The 23,835-nt window shown below is 45.8% G+C and overlaps 1 protein-coding gene across 8 annotated transcripts in view; it reads right to left on the minus strand.

Annotated features, from left to right (window-relative positions):
* The window catches only part of ERAP1 (endoplasmic reticulum aminopeptidase 1), a 1,074,730-nt gene that overhangs the window by 970,033 nt on the left and 80,862 nt on the right, over positions 1 to 23,835 (minus strand). For all 8 annotated transcript variants that reach the window (XM_069627669.1, XM_069627672.1, XM_069627670.1 and 5 more), the window contains one exon: positions 3,353 to 3,926. In XM_069627669.1, coding sequence (XP_069483770.1) covers positions 3,353 to 3,891 — 539 coding nt within the window. In that variant the 5' untranslated portion in view covers positions 3,892 to 3,926. The remainder of the gene's footprint in view (positions 1 to 3,352; positions 3,927 to 23,835) is intronic.

Genomic DNA, 23,835 nt, shown 5'->3' on the forward strand with positions numbered 1-23,835 from the left:
TTTCTGGACCTGGTCTGGTTCCCCGGGGGTAGGCATCATGACAGCCACGCAGACTTGGGAACCCAGAACATGTAGGTAGGTACTTCATGATTATGGAGCTGTCTGGGAATTGAGAGAGTGAAGGAAACTTTGCCCGCAGGGAAGAGAAACAAGCAGGGCCCAAAAGCGGGGATGAAAAGGCCGAGTATGGTGGCCTGGCACTCCAGCATCATGCATGCATTCCAAGCCTAATTCCAAGATGGCACAATGGCCACTTCTAGCCTTGGTCCTTAAAATGAAAATCTCCACTGACTTTTTACAGTTGCCAACTGAAATTAACGGACAGCAGGGATTTACCCAATCCTGCATGGGGATTAATAATGACAGACAGCTGCCAACTCTTAATACAGACCCAGCAGGAGAAATTAGCAGCCTGCTTAAGCTTGTAGTCCGACCGTTCTGTTATGTGCGTTCTGAGTAGTGGAGCTGCACAGTGTGAAGAGGTGGAGGAGCGAGAGCTGATGGTTCAGGAGGAGGTGAAGGTGCAGAAAGAGTGATGGGGTGCTGGAAAAGGTGGAGGTCCAGAAATAATGGTTAGTACAGGAGGAGGAGAGAGTGCAGAGAAAGATGGAAAAGGAGGAGAAAATAATGAAGGAGGGGGAAGTACAGGAGAAGGTGGAGAGTTGGAATGCGATAAAGGGAGTTTAAAGCAGAAAGGAGAAGGAGGGGAGGAAAGCGTTAGGAGGGAAAATAACTGTCATAGAAGGAAGGTTCTTAACTGGGGGAGAGGATGATGAGCTCGAAGCAAGACAAATAGATCATGGGAAGTTTCTATGTGGTACAGGGTCAGTAAACATCAGACAGTGAGACAACACCATTCTACTCTTTATCTGGGGCAAGTGGTAGAAGGGAACAGCTCATGGCGGAACAGCAAATATTGAGACCTGGAGATGGACCACCCATGCACAATTGAGTGTTGGTTCAGCAAGGAGGAAAGTGAGATGGCTTGGGTAATAGAATAACGCCCCTGAGAGAGGAAAGCACCATGGGGCTGGTCAGGGATCTTGAGAGCCAAGCACCTAGAGACCTTCCTGGCATATCTCAGATGGTGAGGTGATCTTACTTCAGCAAAGCTTGGAACTTCAACAGGAGTGTTTGTTCTACATGAGGAATGCTACCCATCTCATGGCCATAGGCGGAGGCCCACCTGAGACCAGGAAGTAATCCAACCAAGACTACAGAGTTCGGCAGACATTTTCTATGACAAACATTTTGAATCAATGAGACTTACCTTTGGTTTAAGTTCCTGGCCCCTTAAGTTTACGCTACCCAACATTTGCTTGGCTGGTTGCCCTGCCTCCTGTCTCCCGCTCCAGCCCTTCCACAGCAAACCTTCTGGAGATGATTCTGCAGACAGGTATCTATCATGTCAGGTATCCATCATGTCCTTTCTCTGCATCCCGGCCTTGCCAGCAGATCACAAAGCTCTTGGTTCTTCCACAGAAGATCTCTCTACTCCTTCTAGTTCATTTGTGTCTTGGCCAATAGGAGGACAGCAACAACTAGACAGTTCAGTGTGGTTGATGCGGGCTCTTTATGCTTCCGCACTGCTCCATCATCCCAGTACTGATCTTGGGGACTCCCAGTGAGTCAGTTGGTCTCTCCCTCGTCTCAGTACTTCCTATCTAACTGATTCTCAGGAAACAGATAGGAACATGAGGGATGGTGTGGTAGGGGGTAAGTGAGGAAGAATGGCTAAGGTAAGGAGGCCCACGGGATCCCACGTTCTCCCAAGGTTGTCACTAATCCCATAAAGGCCTTCCCTCTCCATGAGATCCACCCGCTGAGTACCACCCCCAGAGGGACTATCTGGTAGAGCCCTCGCCTCCCTGACCTCATAGGAAGCCCTAGGGGAGAAGGGACGACATCAGAGGATTCGTCACAATAGCCACAAGTCATGTTGTATAGCCCTATGAGACCCTTGACCTGTATCATTCCCTCTGGCCTGATTTACTAAAGCCTCCTACAATACTTGTTGAGAAAGTATGTAACTTAATCATATTTGACAGCACCTTTTAATTCAACCCCCAACCCAAAGTAAACACAGCCGCAAAGACACCCACCTACAGCACCACAAGGATTCATTCCTTTTTACTAGACTTATACATACCCAGCGCTAGCAGTAATAACCCATAGACTATAGAACTGCACTAGCCATGGCTTTCCAAAAGGCAACTATGGAAGTACCAAATAATTCATACCCTTGCTGCTAGGCTAAAACTTGGCCTGAGAACCATTGATCAAATCACGGCTACTTTGTAGGAGTTTTATTTGCTACCCATCAAAGAAAGACTGCAGTTTAACATCATACACACAAATCACAATCTATTACTTGATGGTGTCACCATCCTGTTCTTCCAAGGTCATTCAGCCTGACCACCGAGACATTTAAGACCAACAACTGGGAACCTAGTTTTCATTTACCCAGTCAAACATTAGAAATTATGGGGAAGTTCTCTTCAAATTCAGGAGTCTTCACTCTAGAACAGGGGTGTTGCTAGGTCTGGAAAAGACCAGGGGCTAGGCTAATGTCGGAACTGTCGGTACTGGGGGCTAGCTATACTTGGTTGTAGCCCCTGAGATTCTATCCGGGGCTACAACCAAAAGACCCCCTTAGCCACCCCCTAGCAACGCGTCTGCTCTAGAATACACTTTACACACCTGACTCTCGAAGAAAGAGGACTTCCACAAATGACAACACTCAGAGCAGCGTATACGAACAGGTGCCAAGCAAATCTCTCTATACCCTTCTGCCCTTGGTGCCACAGGCTCATCATTTCAACTCTCATGTTCGTCTTTCATATCTTGCCAGTGTGACTCTTAGGTTTCCGAACCACTAACTTTTATAAATGACTTAACGTTATGAAGATTTGACTATGAATTCTTTACTATTGGGATCACATCAGAAGAATGTTTTTCAGACTCCACCTGTGTATCTGCATGGTTCCAATGTATAACTCTCCCTACAAAAAAGCTTTCTCAGGATTCCGTCAATGGCATGCAGTGCTTTAAAGAATCAATCAATATATTACTAATTGGTGCTGCACTAGAGTTGCCAAAACACATTGTTAGCAAGAGACTCTCTCACATGAACCAAATGTCTAAATACTTTTTCTGCATACCATTTTCTCTGTACAGAACATCACTGATTGTGCTACTGCTACACTTCCCTAAATCCCTGCACATACGCACACTGTAATAATAGTATGGAGTTCTATGTTGTCCTGTACATGCTTTACATTTTTATATGCCTTTCCTTACAAAATGTAAATAAAAATGTTAAGCTTCAAAAACGTTTTCGATCTGGACTTACCTTACTTCTCCATCTTGGTTTCGATAGCGACTTATGTAAAAGCCATGGAAACTCTTTGAAAAATTTGCAGCATATGAAATGGTCACAGAATAGTTCTGCCCAGTAAGCAGTGGCTCAGTAGTTAGAAGTGCAATCTGATCATTGGGAAGATATTCAAGAACTGTTGGTTCCTCCAGTTGGTAGTTTCCTGTTGCTCTTTTGATTGCAGCCGATGTGATTTCCAAATGTTTGCTGTGGAGAACGATTGCATTGGTTGAACGTTTTATCGTAAGTCCTATTTTTGTAGTTCCTGTGAAAGTTAGAGTGGTGAGATTAGGATGAATGAGAAGCTCGTAATATAAAGGAACCACATGATCAGGTAGCCGCATCTTATTCCACGGAAACGGACTACCGCTGGAGGAGTCAGGAAAGGATGCTTCCTGGTTATCATTTGGTTGCTCATGGTTCACAGAGGCACAATTCATTTGGACTGGGATGCTTGAAAGATAACATATCATCATATATGTTGTAAATCTGGGTTGGGTGCATTTAGCCATCATTTTTCCACTTTAAGGTGATGTCCTTGCATTCAAACCTGAAAATAAAAATCAATCATTAAAATGCAATTTGTGTAACAGAAACACTACTTTGGATAGTTAACAATTCTGACCCAGATGCATCCAGAAACAATTTATCTCACGAGGAGCTATCTATTGTAGTTTTCCTGAAGTCTACAATACCTTTCAGTTGAAAAGATCACACGAGAGCCAGTAGGGAACATAATTTGGCATTTTCAAAACACCATTAGAACGGTATCGGCCCAACTCGGAGGGGACAACTAATCGCAATCGTTTTGCTGTATTTATTGCTGCATTTTAGGGCGGGTTGTAGGGTTCAGAGTAGTTTGGAGTTGTGAAAGGGGTGGGGCTTTACTAGTGTAGGGGGCTTGCCCCCAATGAAAAAGTAATGTAAAACTGCGGGGAAACAGTCACGATGAGTGGGAATTTGACCAGATCCATTAACTCATCTATTTTGTGGATTCATGGCCCTCTTCAACTAGAAGGATAGCCCCATTAGCTTCAACTTTATGTAAATAGTCTGACTACGTTTTGTCATGCATGTCCACATACTTGAAACTTCTGGTCATTTCTACAACATGTAGAGTAATCCTTTGTCTTGGGGAAGAGCCCAACTAAATGTGTGGAGGATGCTCCTTTGTGGAGATCTACCTCCACCGCTCGGTCTTCATGAGCAAAACCTCAACACTCCACCCCCCATACACTCCTCCCCTTTCATCGCCCCTTCCCACCGGTGAGTGAGTGCCAGTCTCACAAGAGGGAGAAATAAAAAGGAAAACATTTGGCGATTTAAGGGGAGCTTTAGGACCAAGCAATTGTGTATTACTTAGGCACAAAACTTGAATACTCTGGCCGTGTTCATCATGTGTGAACACTTTGAAAATGGCAGTCACTTCTCACTGACATGAAGCCAGATCTGAGTTCTGACCCACAGGAGGGCTAGGAAACAAAGCTTGGAGGGTCCATGAGGAGCATCTGCATAGAGATGTGGTTTATTCAGGACCTGGGCAGGATTACTGCTGGGGACAGGTGCTGTGGCAAGAAAGCAGGGGGATTGAAACTGAATTTAATGGAAAGAAAGAGTGGCATCTGCCTAGGAAACAGGGGGCTCTTGTGGACCTGTGGGTGATGTCCAGATCCTGCCAAAGTGCTGGAAGAAGGCAGGTGGAGGCTGGAGAGGGTACCGTTGGCCCTGGATTTCCGCCAATCACTCTAAACTTGATAATCAACTGCCTTACTGCCAAAATTGGAAATTAACCTGCAAACACTGTAACCACTTAACCATATAGTGAACATTGAACACTTGTGGGTTATGTACTGCTCACTTGTTTTGAGCTGGAGAACAAAACATTTTCTAGAAACACAAGGTCAAGTGAGTGATTAGATTTTCAATTTAATTACATGCAGATTTAAAACATGTCTTGCTCTTCAGAACCTTGTATGTACATCGAACTGTAAGGCTAGACTTATTCATGGTTTCTTATACTTCTAATCTGAAATGAAGGCGTCAAATGAACATTCCTGAATCTGCCTCCAAGCTGAGGGAAAGGTATAAGGAGAGTGGTATGATGAGGAAAGAAAAAAGGTGAGGCTTCTTTCCCTCTCAATTCTCTATTTTGTCAAAAAAGTAAAATGAACAAGACAAAAATTAAAAGAAATATCTGACTGACCATACCGACCTTTTGAGGTATTGTTGATTCAGTTTGAAGAAGAACTAGGTCGTGATAAAGTGGCAGAAATCAGTACCGAAGTACACGATTCCATCTGGATGCGTGAAAACTGGGTCGCCAGTGAAAATGTTACAAACAAAAATGTTGCCAGTGAAATAATCATGGTAAAAATACCTTTGCTGTGAAAAAGCCAATAAGCAAAACTTAGTCAAAATATCCAGCTCAAAAGTAGCCAAAAATGCAGTGCTACTAGGATTTAGTGGGCTTGTTGCAGGGTTTATGGTTAGGATATGGGTTAGGGTAAGGATTTGGGTTAGTGTTGGAGTCTGATTTTGATCAGAATTAGGGGAAGGGCTAGTGTCAGGGGGTTTGTGGGAGGGCTGATGATATTGGGGTTTGGTTAGTGGTTAGGAAATATTAAGTGTTGGGGTAGGGGTTATAGCAGTGGTCTTCAAGCTTTTTTGGCCGGGGCCCCCCTGAGAAAAATTTGGGCAGGTTGGGCCCCCCAGAAATGCCAAATGGACAGTATGTATTGCGCACCGTCACCTGCTCCCATCACAGTCGCTTGGATCCCTCATCCCACTCCTACCCACTCGCTGTTCTCTCCCCACCCCATTACACCCTGGGCTCTCCCCACTCTGCTCCCACCACTATCCCATGGTTCCCGCCCATTGTGCTCTCACCATAGTCCCTGGGTTCCCCCCATCCCGTTCGCAACACAAGCTGAGGGCCAGTGGCGGCTGGTGATTTTTTTTTATGTGGAGGGGCATAACTATTTCCCCCAAAAATGCCATAGCGACCGAGCATAGTGAGGGAGCCCGAACCAAAAAGGGGAGTTCGGGGGGGGGTTTCCCCCTGTGATATTTTTTAAAATAATGGGTTAAAATGTTGCATTGTAGAGCATACTTTTAACAAAAAAATGGGTAAATAGCCAAACAGTTTGCAATTGGTGCTGGGGGGGCCCAGGGGGCAGGCACGACATTTTTTAACTGGACATCTATGATAGATGTCCAGTAAAAAGATACCATCCCTGTCCCCTAGGCCCCACTGGGCCTAACTGGGCCTAGCACAATCAACATGATTATGTGTGTATGCAAGGCGCTGCACATTCATACAGCAATCACTATCATTCACACGAGCATCCATCACCATACAATCACTCATAACATAAGCATACACGCATACATATACATGTTTAAATAAAAACAATGAACATAAAGGTACAGTATGCATTGGCCTGCGTGTGGGTGCTGAAACGCCCTGCTCCAGGCTGTTCAGTCCATATGTGCGAGTAGGTGCAGGAGCTCCCCCTCGGACATACAGACATGCAGTGCCCCAGCCAGCATTTCCAATGAGCTATGCAATGCTGGCGAATCAAAACGCTGCAGCACTTGCATGGCTCAGTGAGCATGTGCGGCTGGGGAACTAAACTGAACTGTCAAAGGGAAACAGGGCTCCTTAGTTCCTCCATAATGGGTGAGGGGCTACTGGGTGGGCGCGCCCTCGCCATTATGGATGAGCCGCCAGGCTCGGACTGGCCTATAGGGCAATGCCTGTACCAAAAACGTAAAATGCTGATGTGGGCCAGTCAAAACGGGCCACCATTTTGGCCAATGTGGACCAGTTTGATGAGTTAGAAACCTTGCAGTTAGTAATTTTGACCATTGTTGCTGAATATATCACTATTTACTTACATTTTAACACAAAGCAGCCCCTTGGGTACTATTGAAACAGTGGGCCTCATTACAACCCTGGAGGTAGCTGTGCCAGAAAAACTGGCACGGCTGCCGCCGGAGTTGCATACAAGTCCAGCACCCGCGAATGGGCAATTAACAGGTCATGCTGAGTTAGGCGGACCTGATAATTGCCCTTTCGCGGGTACCGGTACCGGTAGATCCCCATTCCCATTGAGCCTCATAGGGCTCAATGGGAATGAGGAGCTCGGATGCACCGGCACTGTTAACGGTGCCGGTGTATCCAACAAGCTGTGCTCGTGGGTGCCACACGTCCTGCCAGGTCAGACCTGGCGGGCTGTCAGGCACCCGCAAGCACAACTCGTACTATGACGGTACGGTAGCAACTGTGCCAGGAGTTTACCGTCACCGTTGTTACCGTACCGCCATAGTTGTAATGAGGCCCACTCTGTGACTAAAGAAATGAATATCCATTTACAACTGCGGGCCACTTTTTCATTGTTGCCCGAGACAGTTTCATACTTCAGCCCGACCATGTGAGCCAACTCTGCCCATTTCTTCCAATCTAAAAAAAAAAAAAAAAAAAAAAAAGTAATTTTTTTTTTATATTTCATGTTGAGCTCTCAGGGCCCCCCAGGGATGCACCCGCGGACCCCTGGGGGTTCGCGACCTACAGTTTGAATACCGCTGGGTTATGGTAAGGCTAGGATAATAGAGTAATGGTTTGGGTAAGTGTTAAAGAGCTATGGAGGCTGGAGAGGGCTGGTGATGATAAAATAGGATGGAGTTAGGATAAAACTAGTAGTTAGGGTAGAGTACATAGTAAGGTAAAACAATATGTCATTTATATGGCGTTTTCTTTCCAAAGCGCTTTACACAGAACATTTGATAAACACGTATTATTACCCAATGAACATGTTTTGTCATTTCATCGACATCGGAAGGGTGAAAGGCTGAATCGACTTTTCAACCCAGATTCAAACCTGAGAAATACACATCACACACAAATCGCAGCAATGAGCGCTTATCCCGCAAAGCTATCTTACTACCTAAAGGTAAGTGTTACAGTTGCGGTTAGGTTGAGGCGAAGGTTAGGATTATAACAAGGGTTTGGGTTAGGGCAAGGGCTATGTAATTTGTGACTAGCTGGTGGTGGGTGTGGGGTTAGGGCCACTGTTCATTTCCTATTTATTTTGTGTTTTTTATTGAGACACATGCAGATAAAATGCTTTAGCACACTGAAGGGATAGTGTTTGGTAAGGGTTCATTCAGGGTAGAATAGGGGTTGTAATTAGAGTTAAGGTATGGTTTAGGAATGGAGTAACAGTGAATGTGGAGGTTTCATTAGAGGTTTGGATCCTTGTTAAGGTTACAGCCTTATACTTTTTACTTTTATGTATTTAAAAAACAGCTTTTTTGGCGACCTTATTACTGGCAACACTTTGCATTGCGTATATTGAATGAAATGATTACATTTTTTAAAGCAGCTTTTTCCTGACTACTTTTTCACATGACTACATTTTCCTGTGGACATTTTCACATAGAACCGAAGATTGATAATATTGTAATTCCTGGGAGTTTGTTTGTTTGTTTGTTTTATTTATTTGTATGGCGCTCCAAACCCTGAGGTAGAAGGGCGCTTAAGAATTTGGTTACAGAGTTGAGAAGTATCTGTGTGTTGCATACTTCGTACAGGTTTATAATATATACATTTATATACAGTGGTCAATAAACAGAGCATATGCAGTGCGTACAATATACAATTTTCAGAATAAATACAGTGTCTAAAACAGTATTCGCACGGGTCTAGAGTTAGTGGTGTCATTCTTTGTTTAGCAGCCAGCTGATGACCTGCTTCCTAAAGATCTGGAAGGATTCGACAGTTTTGATGTTAAGCGGTAGGGAGTTCCAGAGTTGGGGGGCAAGCACTGTGAAGCTTACCCCTCCCGCTCTTTTTAGGTGGAACCTGGGCACTAGTAGGCAGAGAGAGTTGGAGGATCTGGTGAATCTGGTGGCAGGTTTCAGGGTGAGTTTATTGGCTAGGTAAGGTGGTGCTAGGTGATTGAGGGCTTTGTACGTGAGGCAGATGATTTTTAGATCAATTTTTTGGCGTATGGAGAGCCATTTGCAGGCTTTCCTAGTGGCAGAGATATGCTCTTGTCTGGGAATGTTGAGGGCTGCGAGTAGAATGGGTCATATGGAACACAATGAAAGATTTACAAGAAATGTCAAAAATACTATGATGTACCTCTAGAGTGCAGCCGTGTTTTAGACAAGGTAAAAGGATCTGCTATGATGTTGTTTTGGAGGCAGGCTCCACTACAAGAAGCACCATGGTGGGGCCTCATTTACAGTCAACGTCACCAACCATTGGTACTCCAAGCAGGAGACTGTGCACAATGGAACCAGCCTTCCGAAAACTCCAGAAAACATAGCTGTTCAAAAGGAAGCCACTTGAACAACTCCTTCATGTGTTGAATACTTAATGAAAATGAATAAACTCTACGCCTCACTCACCAAACCACCACAATAGAGCCCACTCCTCTCCCCTCTCACCGCCGGCTCACCAGTGCTTGCAGCGTGGAATCGTTAGCAAAGAGGATGGCCAACTCAGATCATTTAGACAATGCCCAGCACACAGAAACTGGGTGATTCTCATCTGCATACAACAACACATTCAAGTTTCGCATCTTGAATCTGCTGCTTTTTCCACCCTTCACTCACTGTTACAAGACGTAGCACCAGGAGCTGCGCAAATGGCAGATGATGTCCTATACAAAAACCAGTTACGTGGGATGAAATTACATTAAGCAACCACTGTTTGGGCGATTGAGAAGCATGGCATTGGGTTATGAACTGGGGGAGTGTCATGAAATTAGCAAAGAGATTTAAACCCTCCACCATATGAGAGTTTGTTCAGTTTCTCGCTCCAGAACAGGCTTGCTCTGAGAAGGATATGCAAGTTTCCATCTTCAGATAAATGGAACATCTGCACAGTCCCTGAGAAGGGCCCTCCTCCTTATGGGGAGCCCTTGGCCATCTCCTCGCTACTTCAGGAAGGGAATCCCAAACCATTTCTGAGCAAACTTGATTGCTTGGCGGGGCCTGTTGAGCGGAGTCTTCAGTGGGAAAGACTGCAGGCAGTTAGAGCAGAGGTTCTGTCTCCAAGCTCCTGCTGAGGACCTGACTAAGACCCAGAATGATTTGACTAAAAGACTTAAGAGAGAGAGAGAGAGAGAGTTGGGCCCACGCTGCTTCACACTTGCCCTTTAATGTCCATAGCAAATGCAGTGCATTTAAACAGAATTGCCTCCCTTAAAAGGAGGGTCAGGCACTGCTCTGAAATACATTTCTCAGACAGATGCCTTCCCTTAACCATGCAGACTACTATATGGATGTACCTTTTGTCAGATTAAAGGTTGAGTTCCCCCAAAGGTTTGGACCCCTTTAGCTAGCATGCCTCTCTGACCTCAGCTAGCGTGCATTCTCTTAAATCAGATCTCGCAAACTATACCCATGTGCTATCTTACAGCCGTTGTTAAAACGACCTACGAGGTCCCAGGATACATTTGCATACAATTGATATACAACAGGTGGAGTATTGCAGCTTGGTGTTCTGGTCCGAGCCTGCTTGCGAGCCTCCTCTAACCTAGTGTAAATTTGAAGGGTTGGTAAAGAACACAAAAGGCAAAGGAAAAAGAGTGTAAATGTATGTATTTGTATATAAATGCTCTACTGCAGAATGCACCACCTGCGTAAAAAACTAAATGAAGAAATAAGCCAAGTGCTCACCAAACCATTTAATAGATTGCTATTCCCCACACACCAGTGTTTGTGATATTTTGTGAGACCTCTACACGTATTATATATAGTATGAGGTACCAGACGTAAGGCTCTGACACAAGGGTGGCATGTTTTGAGGTATACACTTTTATTGATCAAGAAAGGTTGGGAATAAGGCCTCTCTATCCATAAATCTAACAGCGGTTTCCCAGCCTCAAAAGAACTAGTGAAAACAGTCAGAATGTCCAAAGGTAAGTCTTTCCCGATCACGTCCCCAAAACCTATTTCTTTTTATTTTTTTATTTTATTGCATCAATTAGTTACCAAAGGAAACTTTAAATGCATTGTGGAGATAAAAAGAAAAGAAAAGCATTGAAAAAAAGGAAGAAAAGGAAGAAGAAGAAAAAAAAAAACACAGTTACATCAATTATATATATATATAGGGGGGGGAACAGTATAACTCGAGAAAAATAACTAAATGTCCAAAATTGTAAAGGTTTCTCTCATAAAGTTCAACAGAGCCAGGTTCGTAGATACTTTTTCCCCCCTTCTCAGAATTAGCCACCTGTCCTGCAAGGTTAAAGTGCTTAAATTTGAAAGGTGCGTCCCCAACCATTTCTCTCTGAACTTAGTTAAGGTAACACAATTCATCACTAGATGCTGTAAGGTTTCAGCCTCTTGCCCACAGCCTCGACACAGCAGACTGGGTTTTTCCTCTTTTTTGGTTCTTCTCCCTAAGACTTCTCTTGTGTGGAAGAGGTTTAGTCTGAATTTTAAGAACCGCTGTCTTTCCGTATTTGAGGGAAATTTATCCAAGTAAGGATGGACGGTGCCTCTGCAATAGTGCTCGTCCATGCCTTGGGTAATTGATGGCAAAGCACTGAGCCTGTCCAGGGTGGCTATCCAGTCCCAGTCCAAGAGTTTTCTCTTTACCATGAGCGGATTTAACATGAGATTGTCTGGTTTTAGTGCTATGGTATTCAGGATTTCTAAACAAATTAATTGCCACTTGGTTAGGACCGGAATCAATTGTCTTTTGATTGCTTCGTTAATTGCCACAAATCCACTTCTTTCCTGGGGGTGCAGACATTTGCAGAGGAGTGTCAGGGATTTCCAGACCGTAGATATGTAAAGGGACGATAGGCCTAGTTCCTTACGCACACTTTCCATTGGAGTTGATGTCGGTAAGCCCAATGCTCTTTTCCCGAATAGGCCCTCCAACAGTTTCCAAACATCTGAATTGATGAAGAAATTCGCCTCTGCTGCGTAAGTGAGAATTGGCACAACTTTCAGTTTGTAGAAATCTATCAGAGGACGAAGGGAAAAAGAACAGTATCGTCGCTTGATTAACAAGGCTTGCGAAGCTAAGTTGGTAACTTTACTTCTAAGCCTGCAGATACCTGAACCATCTTGGATGCTGTTGTTTAAAGTTACTCCAAGGTATATCATCGACGAAACCACTGGTACTTCTTCCCCGGAAAGGTACCACCTTAGATTTTTCATGCCGATGATAGGTCCTAGCCTCAAGATCTTTGATTTTTTTGGATTTATACGGAGGCGGTTTCCTTGTGTGTATGACTCGAGTGCCTTTAGTTGCCGCTGAAGTCCGATGGCCGTTTGATCTAGCAACAGAAGAACGTCCGCAAATAACAGCCTTCCCACGACGGTCTCCGCGATTTTTGGGGGGAAACACCTCACTGCTTCGAAAGCTTCCTGCATGTGGGATATAAAAAGGTAAAAAACAACGGGAGCCAACCGACAGCCCTGTTTCAGACCGTGCATGTCCACCACATTGTTTGAGAGGTTGCCCTGTCTGTCCAACCTTACTCTGAGGGTTGTCCCCGTGTGTAGTGCTTCAAGAGGTTCTCTCAGGTTGGTCGGACATCCCCATTTCCTTAATTTGTGCCATAGCATTCCGCGATCAACAGAATCGAATGCCTGTTCCAAGTCTATTGACGCGATATAGATGTTCTTATATTTCTTGGCCTTAACCATGCATTTGATTATGTTGATGAGTAGCACATTTAAGGATGTTCCAATGCCCTTTCAAAAGCCTGATTGCCAAGGGTCCAGATGGTCTGCCAGCCGACTCCAATCATTTAGATGTTACAAGATTAGTGCTGCAAATATTTTGCCGACGACATCCAAAAGGGCAATCGGTCTGTAGTTAGTGGGCACGGACCTATCTCCCTTCTTAAAGATCGGCACAATTATGGACGTCGTCCAAGATTTAGGTAACTTTTTTAGTCTTGTTATGTTGTTATACAAATCCAGCATGAACGAAGCCCATTTTTCCGGGTCCCTTTTGAGGATGTCGTTGGTGAGACCATCAGGTCCTGCAGCCCTTGAAGAATTGGACTGTTTAATAAGGTCTAGAATATCTTGTTTTCCAAATTTAAAGTCCCAGGGCTCATTTGATGGTAAGAATGGGGCAGGACCACAGATTTTCCCCATAGAGTAAAGGTTCCGAAAGTGAGTTTCCCAAACTTCTGAGGCTATTGGATTTACCATTTTTGAGTCGGAAGGGATGTTTATTTCATTGATCAACTTCCAAGTACCAGTGATGTTTTTAGTAGATAGTAGGTGAAGCATCTTCTCACTGTCTTGTTGCATTATTTGATGTTTGTGTTGCTTAAGCCAGTTCCTGTAGGTTTCTAGCTTTAGTATACAGGACTAGGTCAGCTGGTGCTCTAGTTTTAACATATAATCTCCTGGCTTTTTTAACCAGTTTTTTTTTTGTCACTACTTGGTGATCATAGTGGTGCCGCTTGCATTGGTGAATTTCCTTGGCGACTACTTTTGGGCGAAAGATCTTCAGTGTTTCAGCATATTCTATCAGGTTTGGACCTTGGTTCTTGATTAAGGAATCCAGCACCAGGGCCATCTCTTTTCTTCCCATGCGTAGTCTATTGCCACCAGGAGTTGACTCAAGAAACTGGTTTGGTAGATGTTTGCCTGGTACAGACGAGAGCTTGTTCCAGGCCTCAGATTTGAGTTTCAGGATGTTGTGATCACTCTGGATTGTGGGGATCACTTCCAACGATATTAATTTGCCAAGGAGATTTTCTGATGCAAACATATAGTCCAGTGCACTTGTTTGGGCACCCCGTTTCCATGTGCGGGCGGCTGGTTTGTCGCCCGCCAAGTTACCATTTACCAAGTATATATTTCTGGCTAGTAGTTCCTTCTCCATGACCACGCCTCTCGTTATTTTTTTTGAGGCGTTCAAAGGCAGGAACTCTATTTTCCTCTGCTTCTTGTCGTAACATTCCATGTTCAAGTCACCACATAGCAGAATTTCAAGTAGTGGGCATTCAATCCTGGCGTCGTCTATGGCTTCCAGTAGGACTTCCATAAGTTTGTCCTCATCTTGGGCTGTCGGGCCCCAGTATACGTTGCATATAAGCAACTCCCAGTCTGAAGTAAGTGAAGCTGGTTCTGATGTGGATGAAATCCTAGTAAGTTGGATCCAAGGGTTTCTGTTTAGAGAAGAGAGCACTTTTATGCCACTGGTGCGCTTTACCCCCAACAGTAAACCTGAGCTCGGTCTGCCTTTTGAGCCCTTTGTTGCGGGGTTTAGATATAGCTCAAACCTGTCCAGAAGAGGTAGATCACACAACCAGGTTTCTTGCAAGCAAAGTAGGTCGTAAGAGGACAGGTGTGTTGCTGAATTGCCAAGTAAATGCACATAACCCCTTGTGTTCCAACTCATGATCTTTATCCCTTTTGGTTTGGAGTTGGAGTGGGCACTCGTAGATGGGTGTTGGCGTTATGACTTAGCAGATAGGACCCCAGCCAGCCAACTCCAGTCGTCTTGACTATTCACCAAGTTTAGTCCTGCTTTTTCTGATTGAATATGCACTTGATCGCCTCCACTATCAACCTCTCGGGTCCCTCTACCACTATTTCCTGCTTTCATCGGATGATCCTTATAGGGTTTGGTAGGGTGTGGTACTTCGGTGGTTGTGTAGTAGATGTTTCCGAGTAGCTACACGGTTGGATCTGTTTTCCTCCTCCAACTCCCTAAGCACGAATCCACATAAATTAAGTTTTGGGCCCAACTCTAAGAGTAAATTTTTAGTGTTTTGATCAGTTGTGTGAAGAATCACACTGTCGTGTCGCTGTTCATTATGAAATTCGATCCAGTCTAAATCCCTCGATTTTAATTTCTCCAGAAGATCCAGGGATTGTAAGAGCCTCATAACGTTAGCCCGATTCATAATTAAGTTGTCTTCGTAGCCTAGAGTTCTTTCCAATAGTATTCTGCAATGTTCCTTGGCATTTTTTGCCCCCGGTCCATTGTGGGCATTGTGATTGTTGGGCCCACATGTCGGTTTTCTCTCAATCGTTTCTGCCCATGACACTGTTCTTTTTGTTTCCTTTGACGTGTCAGGGCTGACTCCTTTATTACTGGTAGTTTCCAGGGATCTCTGGACAAGAAAGTTCCGTCTGTCTTCCAGTGTTGTGTAAACCAAGGCATAAGATGGGTGTATGTCTGCCCTCTCTTTTTCTGTGGGGCTGGCCGATATTTCTCTACCGGAGTGCACTCTAGTTTTCCACTTGAGTTTTTTATCGAAGACCGAGTTCGGAATCGATAACGTGGGCATTGAGGGCTTTTTGAAGGACACAAGCCGCACCGCCCTGTCTTTAATCGTCTGAGCCTTCGTCTCCCCTTTAAGGTCGACTTCTTTTATCTTGCTGTATATTTCTGGATCTTCTTCCTCGATACCACTTTCTGTTCCGGGGGTATTCGATCCTGACTCCCCCTCCCATGTGGTGTTTATGTCTGAATAAACAGATAAGTCCATGAGAGAGATGTCCATGTTGTCATTTGTCGACGTGATGTCCAGTGGGAGAGGGGACTCATCAGGAGTTACTTTTAGGCAGGCAGCAGGAGCAATTTCTGTTTTTTTTATTACTGGTCTCTCATGAGTTGGCAGTTTGCAGGGAAGTGCCAAGTTCCTTGGAAGGGATAGACCAGTTGCAATTTTAGATCTCAATGTGGGTTTTCTTGTAGGCAAAGGTCTCTGTCCTATAGGTTTGTCCGTTGGTATGACTATTTTCCCATAGTTTTTGTCGCCTTTCTTGTTTACTTTAAGTAGACCTTCCTTCATTGGGGATAAACCTGATTTTGGTTTCTTAAATAAGTCAAATAATTTGATGTTGCTAGTTGGCACTGGAGCCTCGAGCTGATCCCGTGTAACCAGGGGCAGAGTATTAGTTGCAATGGAAGATGCTGAACATCCTTCCTTCGGTGCTAGCCTACCCTCCTTCATTACTGGGCTAATTGCCCGCACAGCAGGGTCCGTGTTGGTAGAACTGTCCTTGTATTTAGTAGTGGAAAGTTCCTCAAAAGTACTCTTTGTAGACAGAACCACCTGCTGGTTATGAGTCTGTTCCAGAGAAGTCGGACCACTCTCCGGGCCACCTGCACTCCCTAACCTGAGACTTGTCCTTTCCGATCTTCTTATTTCTTTTTCTTTTATGATTGGCTCGATGATACTTTTCAATATGTTTGTCGTATGTTCGTCATTTTTTTCGAGTTTCGACTGAATTGCCGAAACAAAGCCTTCTATAAGGATCATTTTAGAAAACATCATTGCGATTGTTGTCGTATGGTCCCAAAGCTGATCATTTTGCGACTCAATAAGTTTCATAAAGGGGGCCATTACAAGAGCAAAAGCTGTGATCATTCCAGGATCGATTTGGGGATCCTTTTTAGAAGGAGCATCTCCTTGAGTTGATTCCAAGACGGACAAGAGATCCTCGTCTGTGGGAGAGGGTTGTCTTCTTTGCCGTTTACTTGGAAACGGCGCTTGCTGGGGGAATACTCCTTTATGGAATCTTTGTGGGGGTCCCTGAGGTAAAGTTTTGTTGACTGAGGCAAGAGACCCCCCCCATTTATTTGGTGATGACCCCTTACGCTCAGGGATAAATGTGTACGACCCTGGGGTGGTCATTTGTTGGGATCTAGACCGTGGCGTAGAGGGGTCCAGAAGACACTCTCGAATAGTCACCCTGTTTTGCTGGTTCGTACTTGAATAGTTTGTGTGGAAATCGGTGTTCAGTAAGGAAATCCCGAAGGGTTTCCAACCGTTGTCCGATTTTTTTGCTGGAGGCTGATCTCTTTTGTTCCCATTTAAGGAACTGAAGACAAAGGGGTTCACAACAGGAAGTGCGGTTGGCCTTAGAGAACCCGTCTCATCATCATAAGTTGCGCCCAAGTCCTTTGGGGAGGAGAGAGTAGAATTTAAGGGAATCGAATTGGGCGAAACCTCCCACACTGTGGCCTTGGGGTACAGTCCTATTTGTGGTTTCGCGTTCTGGCCCCTATCGCCAATGACCACCGTGCTATTAAAAAGTCCCCGATTTTCAATTTCTATGGGGGGCACTGATGTATCCGGGGTCTTGGAAGACTGTTGGGGCTGTAGGTGAAGCTGTGTGTGGGAGCCTTCCCCTTCTCCTATACTTGATCCGTTCACCACCTCCTCAGCCGTTTCCACATTTGTTTGTAAAATATTTTCGAATGAGGCAGTGCTGCATGTAATGGCTACCTCGGGGTAGCAGCCCACCCCTGTCCTATATGGCGAGAGCTTTGAGACCGGTGAGTCTGCCATTGTGAACAGTTAGTCAGTAAGACCAGGCCGAATTACTAAGATTTCAGAAGTACCAGGTTGATATACAGGTCTTTTCAGAATAAATAGATCTTGCAGTTACCTTGCTGCCTTCTTGTCTCCCTGCCACAGTCTGCACATAGGCGCACTTCCCGAGTGATTCTGGCACCACCAGCGCCTAACAGCCGCACAACAGCTGATGGGCTTTTCCCCACCGGGCTTAACGCCGTGAGGTTGATTCACGGCTGAATAAAAGGTCCGGATAAGTCACGTGATCTGTCACATGATGCAGCATGGCTCCGCCTCCTCCAGGAAGCAGAAGGGGCCACAGCAAGAGCTATCTGCAGCTCGCAATGCTGTGAATAGCAGGGTAGAGTTCAAACTGCAAAACGAAGCTCCAAGGTAATGCAAACACACCGCTCAGCTGACTCACGGCTGAATAAAAGGTCCGGATAAGTCACGTGATCCGTCACGTGATGCAGCGTGGCTCCGCCTCCTCCAGGAAGCAGAAGGGGCCACAGCAAGAGCTATCTGTAGCTCGCAATGCTGTGAATAGCAGGGTAGAGTTCAAACTGCAAAACGAAGCTCCAAGGTAATGCAAACACACCGCTCAGCTGACTCACGGCTGAATAAAAGGTCCGGATAAGTCACGTGATCAGTCACGTGATGCAGCGTGGCTCCGCCTCCTCCAGGAAGCAGAAGCCACAGCAAGAGCTATCTGCAGCTCGCAATGCTGTGAATAGCAGGGTAGAGTTCATACTGCAAAACGAAGCTCCAAGGTAATGCAAACACACCGCTCAGCTGACTCACGGCTGAATAAAAGGTCCGGATAAGTCACGTGATCCGTCACGTGATGCAGCGTGGCTCCGCCTCCTCCAGGAAGCAGAAGGGGCCACAGCAAGAGCCATCTGCAGCTTGCAATGCTGTGAATAGCAGGGTAGAGTTCAAACTGCAAAACGGAGCTCCAAGGTAATGCAAACACACCGCTCAGCTGACTCACGGCTGAATAAAAGGTCCGGATAAGTCACGTGATCCGTCACGTGATGCAGCGTGGCTCCGCCTCCTCCAGGAAGCAGAAGGGGCCACAGCAAGAGCTATCTGCAGCTCGCAATGCTGTGAATAGCAGGGTAGAGTTCAAACTGCAAAACGAAGCTCCAAGGTAATGCAAACACCTATTTCTATCCCTCACTCTATAAACTAATGAAATGGTGCACCAGTGATCTTGCGCTAAAGAAAATCGGTTCATCAAGCTAACATAAATGTTGGCGGCCAGTTTGGCTTCCAAAAGGATTCAAAAATAATGTTCAAGAAATAATGTTCCAATAGCTGGTTGCGCCCTTCGCCTAGACTTCAAAAGGAATAATTGTCTTTTCAGTCTCTTCTAAGAAAATGCAAAAAGATCGCCCACAAATACCGCAACACGTTTCTCAGATTTACAGTTCTTTTCCAGTTCCAGGGTTCTCCAGCCATGTATTTCCAAACTCTCATGTTGGTGCGGGTCCCAGACTGGCAGTACGCTGAAGCGCTTGGTTTACTCTCCTGCCAAGCAATGGACCCTTCACAGACCGTCTTTCTTTCTCTCTCTATTGAACTGCTTGGTTTACTCTCCGGCCAAGCAATAGGCCCTCACAGATTTTGTCTCTCTCTTATGGGGTGCCAGACCCTCTTATTCTTGATCACATTAGGCTCTTGCCTTTCATATGAATGCGGCTCCCAAACTCGCAGTAATGTCCCTTGATCATTTGGTTCACTTCTCTGCCAATTGTACCACCTTTTATTTCTATAGTGTCCAGGGTCCCAGACCCTTTTTATCTTGCACTTTGTTTTGGCTTTCAAGGTCATCCCGGACATCCCCTTGAGCCGCGCCGCGTACCAGACCATCTGGCCCATGTCTTCCAACTGCCACTGCTCTGGTGTGAGGCACTGGTGCTATTTGGCCGCTTTCCTCGTTCGACAGCGTCCCCAACAATCAGTAGTTTGCCGGGTTGGCGTTACTGCGGTTCTGCTCTCAAGCGGACAGCTTGGTTTCTCCGGTCACAGCTACCCAGAGGGTTTCTCTTTTGCCTCTCAGCTGCAGTACATTTAAACTCCAGCGTTGGAAAAGGGAGTCCTTCTGGAACAATTAGATTCACTGTAGAACTAAACTATTCTATAGGAGAAGGGACGATATCCTCATATTTGTCAAAATGGACATTTATGAATGTTGGGGCGGAGAGCAGGTTTTGAGGTGAGATTCCTTTATTCTAAATCACTGCCCAAATGGACACATGGAGGCACTTCAGCTTTTGAAATGTAATTTGCACTGGGAAGGTAATCAGTAGGCTGGTGGAAGTTAAAGACACTCTGGTGGACGTTTGCTAGAAGTAGACTTGGTTCAGTGCGATTTTACCGCAAACTTTTTTTCAATGGATTATTTACCAAAAAAAAAATCCATTTAAAAAAAACAGAATTTATATTTTTTTATTTGGGGGGGTCCTCCTCAAACCCGTTTCCCTATGTTTTTAACCCCGCCCCATCCTCACACGTTTTAATCCCTTACCCCCATATATATGGGATACATTACTCACCGTAATCGTATTTCTGATGCTTGTATCTGCTTAGATTCACATGCTGTGCATAGGCCGACATCTAGTGGAAGCTGCGGAGTATTACAGTTTGTTTTTCGAAAGTCGAAAATGGGCGTCGACACAGGCGTGCCAGTAATACTATCCCTAGTGTGACGTCCACTGTACCCAAGATCCCTCACGCGTGTAGGATCCTCAGATTGTATTTTTTCTGACATGAGGAAGCATGAGGAGTAGCGTGAGTACAGATAATCCAAGCAGATAGACAGAAAAGGTAAGACTACAAGCAATCATGCGCCTTCTCTCGGAGGGGAGGAAGGGTGGGTCGCATGTGAATCTAAGCAGATACAAGCATCAGAAATACGATTACGGTGAGTAATGTATCCCTTCTGAGGCTTGTGGAATCTGCTTAGATCACATGCTGTGCATAGATTAGCGAGCAGTACCAGAAGAAGGAGGTGGGATGTGAGAAGGGTCATGAGCAAACAGGTGTCTTAGAACCGCTTGTCCCACTTGTGTATCTGTCTTGGAATGAGTGTCAATGCAGTAATGCTGAGTAAAAGTGTGAATAGAGCTCCAAGTAGCCGCTTTGCAAATGGTGTCGAGGGGAACATTTGCAATGAAAGCCAGAGTGGCACCAATGCCTCTAGTAGAGTGGGCCCTTGGCGTAAAAGGCAGAGTCTTGTCAGAAAGAGAGTAACACAGCTGTATACAGTTGATAATCCACTTCGAGATAGCGCCCTTAGAGACGCGATCCCCCTCTCTGCCTGTAGCTACGGAGACAAACAGTTGATCTGTTTTCCTTAGCGGTCTGGTTTTATTTACATAGTATAGGACCGCCCTACGCACATCTAGGGTGTGTAGTTTCACCTCAGCCGAGCTTTGCGGGTTCTGGAAGAAAGCCGGAAGCTCGATGGACTGGTTTACATGGAACTTGGATATGAATTTAGGTGAGAACCTAGGGTGTGTGCGTAAAACCAGTTTGTCCTTGTGGATAGTAAAGAAAGGATCCTGCACTGACAGAGCCTGAATTTCACTGACCCTTCTTATGGAGGTAATGGCTACTAAGAAGGCCGTTTTATAAGTCAGGTGTTTGAGACTACTTTTATGCATGGGTTCGAATGGGGGTCCCATGAGCTTAGCTAGCACCACGTTGAGGTCCCATCCTGGCGGTGGGTTCGAAATAGGAGGGTGAAGTCTCTTTACTCCTTCCATGAAGGCTTTAACCACTGGTACTTTCCACCACGAGACCTTGTTATGGGATGTGGTGTAAGCCGAGAGGGCTGCCAGGTGTACTTTCAGCGAGTTAAAAACCAACCCTGCATCCAGCAGGTGGAGCATGTATGTCACAACGTTGGAAGGAGTGCAATCAACCGGGTTGATTTGTTTATTCTGGCACCAGATAACGAATCTTTTCCACTTATCAAAGTAACAGTGCCTTGTATTTGGTTTCCTGGACTCCTTTAGAATGTCCATACACCTCTGTGGTAATTTGAGATGTCCAAACTCTATGACTTCAGGAGCCATGCTGCTAGGTTCATAGAGTTGGGTTCCTGATGCACTGTTTGACCCTGTTGCTGGGACAGTAGGTTGTACCAGGCTGGGAGTCTGATGGGTTCGCACACCGCCATCCTGCGTAGGTGTGGAAACCATGGTTGTCTCGCCCACATGGGAGCAACTAGGATGAGCGTCATAGATTCCTTGTTCATCTTGTACACCACCTTCCTGATGAGAGGAGTTGGTGGAAAAGCGTACGCAAACATCCCTGACCAGTTCATCCACAGGGCATTCCCTTGGGAGTCCGGCTGGGGGAACCTGGATGCAAATCCTGGGCATTGTTTGTTTTCGCTTGTGGCGAATAGGTCTATAGTGGGGAAACCCCACTGAGAGAAGAGATCTTCTACTACGTCTCTGTGAAGGACCCATTCGTGTTCTTCCGGGAGGGAGTTTCTGCTTAGAGCATCCGCTAGGGAATTGAGCTCCCCTGGAACATGTTGCGATGACAGGAAGATGTTCCGTCTGAGTGCCCATATCCATATTTTCTGGGCAAGCTTGGACAGATTTGGCGAACGAGTCCCCCCTTGCTTGTTCAGATAGAACATGGCTGTCGTGCTGTCCGTCCTGATCTGCACCGACAAGTTCAGTAGATGGGGCTCGAACGCCCTTAGCGCTCGGAATACTGCCAGAAGCTCTAGCAGATTGATGTGGTTCTTGGCTACTGAGTGAGACCAGAGACCCTGAGCTGTGTGGTGGAGATGGTGAGCTCCCCACCCAGTCAGGCATGCATCTGTAGTCACCACGGCTTGTACTTCGGGATCGTAAAAGGGTTTCCCCTTTGCGAGATTCTCTCTTGTCCACCAGTGTAGGCTCTGTACGAGTGTTGGCGAAACGACCACTAGATCGTCCCAATGACCACTTGCCTGAGACCACTGTTTCGCCAACCATTCCTGCATGGGACGCATGCGCAGACGCGCGTGGGGGACCAGGTAAATGCATGACGCCATCATGCCCAGTAACCGCATAGCTTTGCGTACTGTTATCTGTTGACCTGACTGATAATGCGGAATTTGCAGAAGTATATTCCGAATTCTCTCTTCCGAAGGGAAGGTCAATCCTTTCTGAGTATCTAGGATAGCTCCTAGAAACTGTTTTGAGGTGCTTGGCACCAGACTTGACTTTTTCTCGTTGATGGAGAAGCCTAATTCGTGGAGGAGGTCGATAGTCCTCTGAATGTTTGACCTGCAAATTCCTGGGGTTTCCCCCGTTATGAGCCAGTCGTCCAGATAAGGGTACACCGGGATTGCTTCCCTGCGTAGGTGTGCAGCCGCCACCGCCAGTACCTTGGTGAATACCCTTGGTGCTGAAGCTATCCCGAAGGGCAGTACCTTGAATTGGTAGTGGCGACTGTCCACCTTGAAGCGCAAGTACTTTTTGTGCGCTGGGAGCATGGAAATATGAAAATAAGCATCTTTCATATCCAAGGTTGCCATGTAATCCCCCTTTTTTAGGAGGGGGATTACCTCTTGTAGCGTGGTCATACGGAATTTTTGGGGCTTGACATATTTGTTGGCAGGCCGTAAGTCCAATACTGGGCGCATTGTCAAATCTTTCTTTGGCACAAGGAAGTAAGTTGAATAGATACCCTTGTTTACCTGGTGTCCTGGGACGAGTTCTATCGCGTCCTTTTCTAGCAGAATGGCGATCTCCTCGAGAAGGATCCTTTGATGTTCTAGGGAGTGCACTCTTTGTCGTGGAGGATGATTCCGGGGACGCTGCAGTAGTTCTATACAATATCCTGCGGATACTGTTGACAGCACCCATCTGTCTGAGGTGATCCCTTCCCAAGCCTGGGTGAAGGTGGAAATGCGTCCCCCTACTGGGGTTGCGTGGCAAGGGACCCTGAACTGAGCGTCACTGTTTTGGTGGAGGCGTGCCCCCGCCCTTGTTGGGGCTGCCTCTGCCTCTTCCACGACCTCTCTTGTTACCCCTGCCGTAACTCTGGGTAGACTGCTGGTTGTTATTCCATTGTGTACCTTGTCCCTGGGCATAGTTGCCTCTTTGTGAATTTTGGCCGCGTGGGCGACGAAAATTATTGTTCCCC

Source organism: Ambystoma mexicanum, chromosome 6p (genome assembly GCF_040938575.1).
Source record: "Ambystoma mexicanum isolate Mex_15411 chromosome 6p, UKY_AmexF1_1, whole genome shotgun sequence".
Lineage (NCBI taxonomy): Eukaryota > Metazoa > Chordata > Amphibia > Caudata > Ambystomatidae > Ambystoma > Ambystoma mexicanum.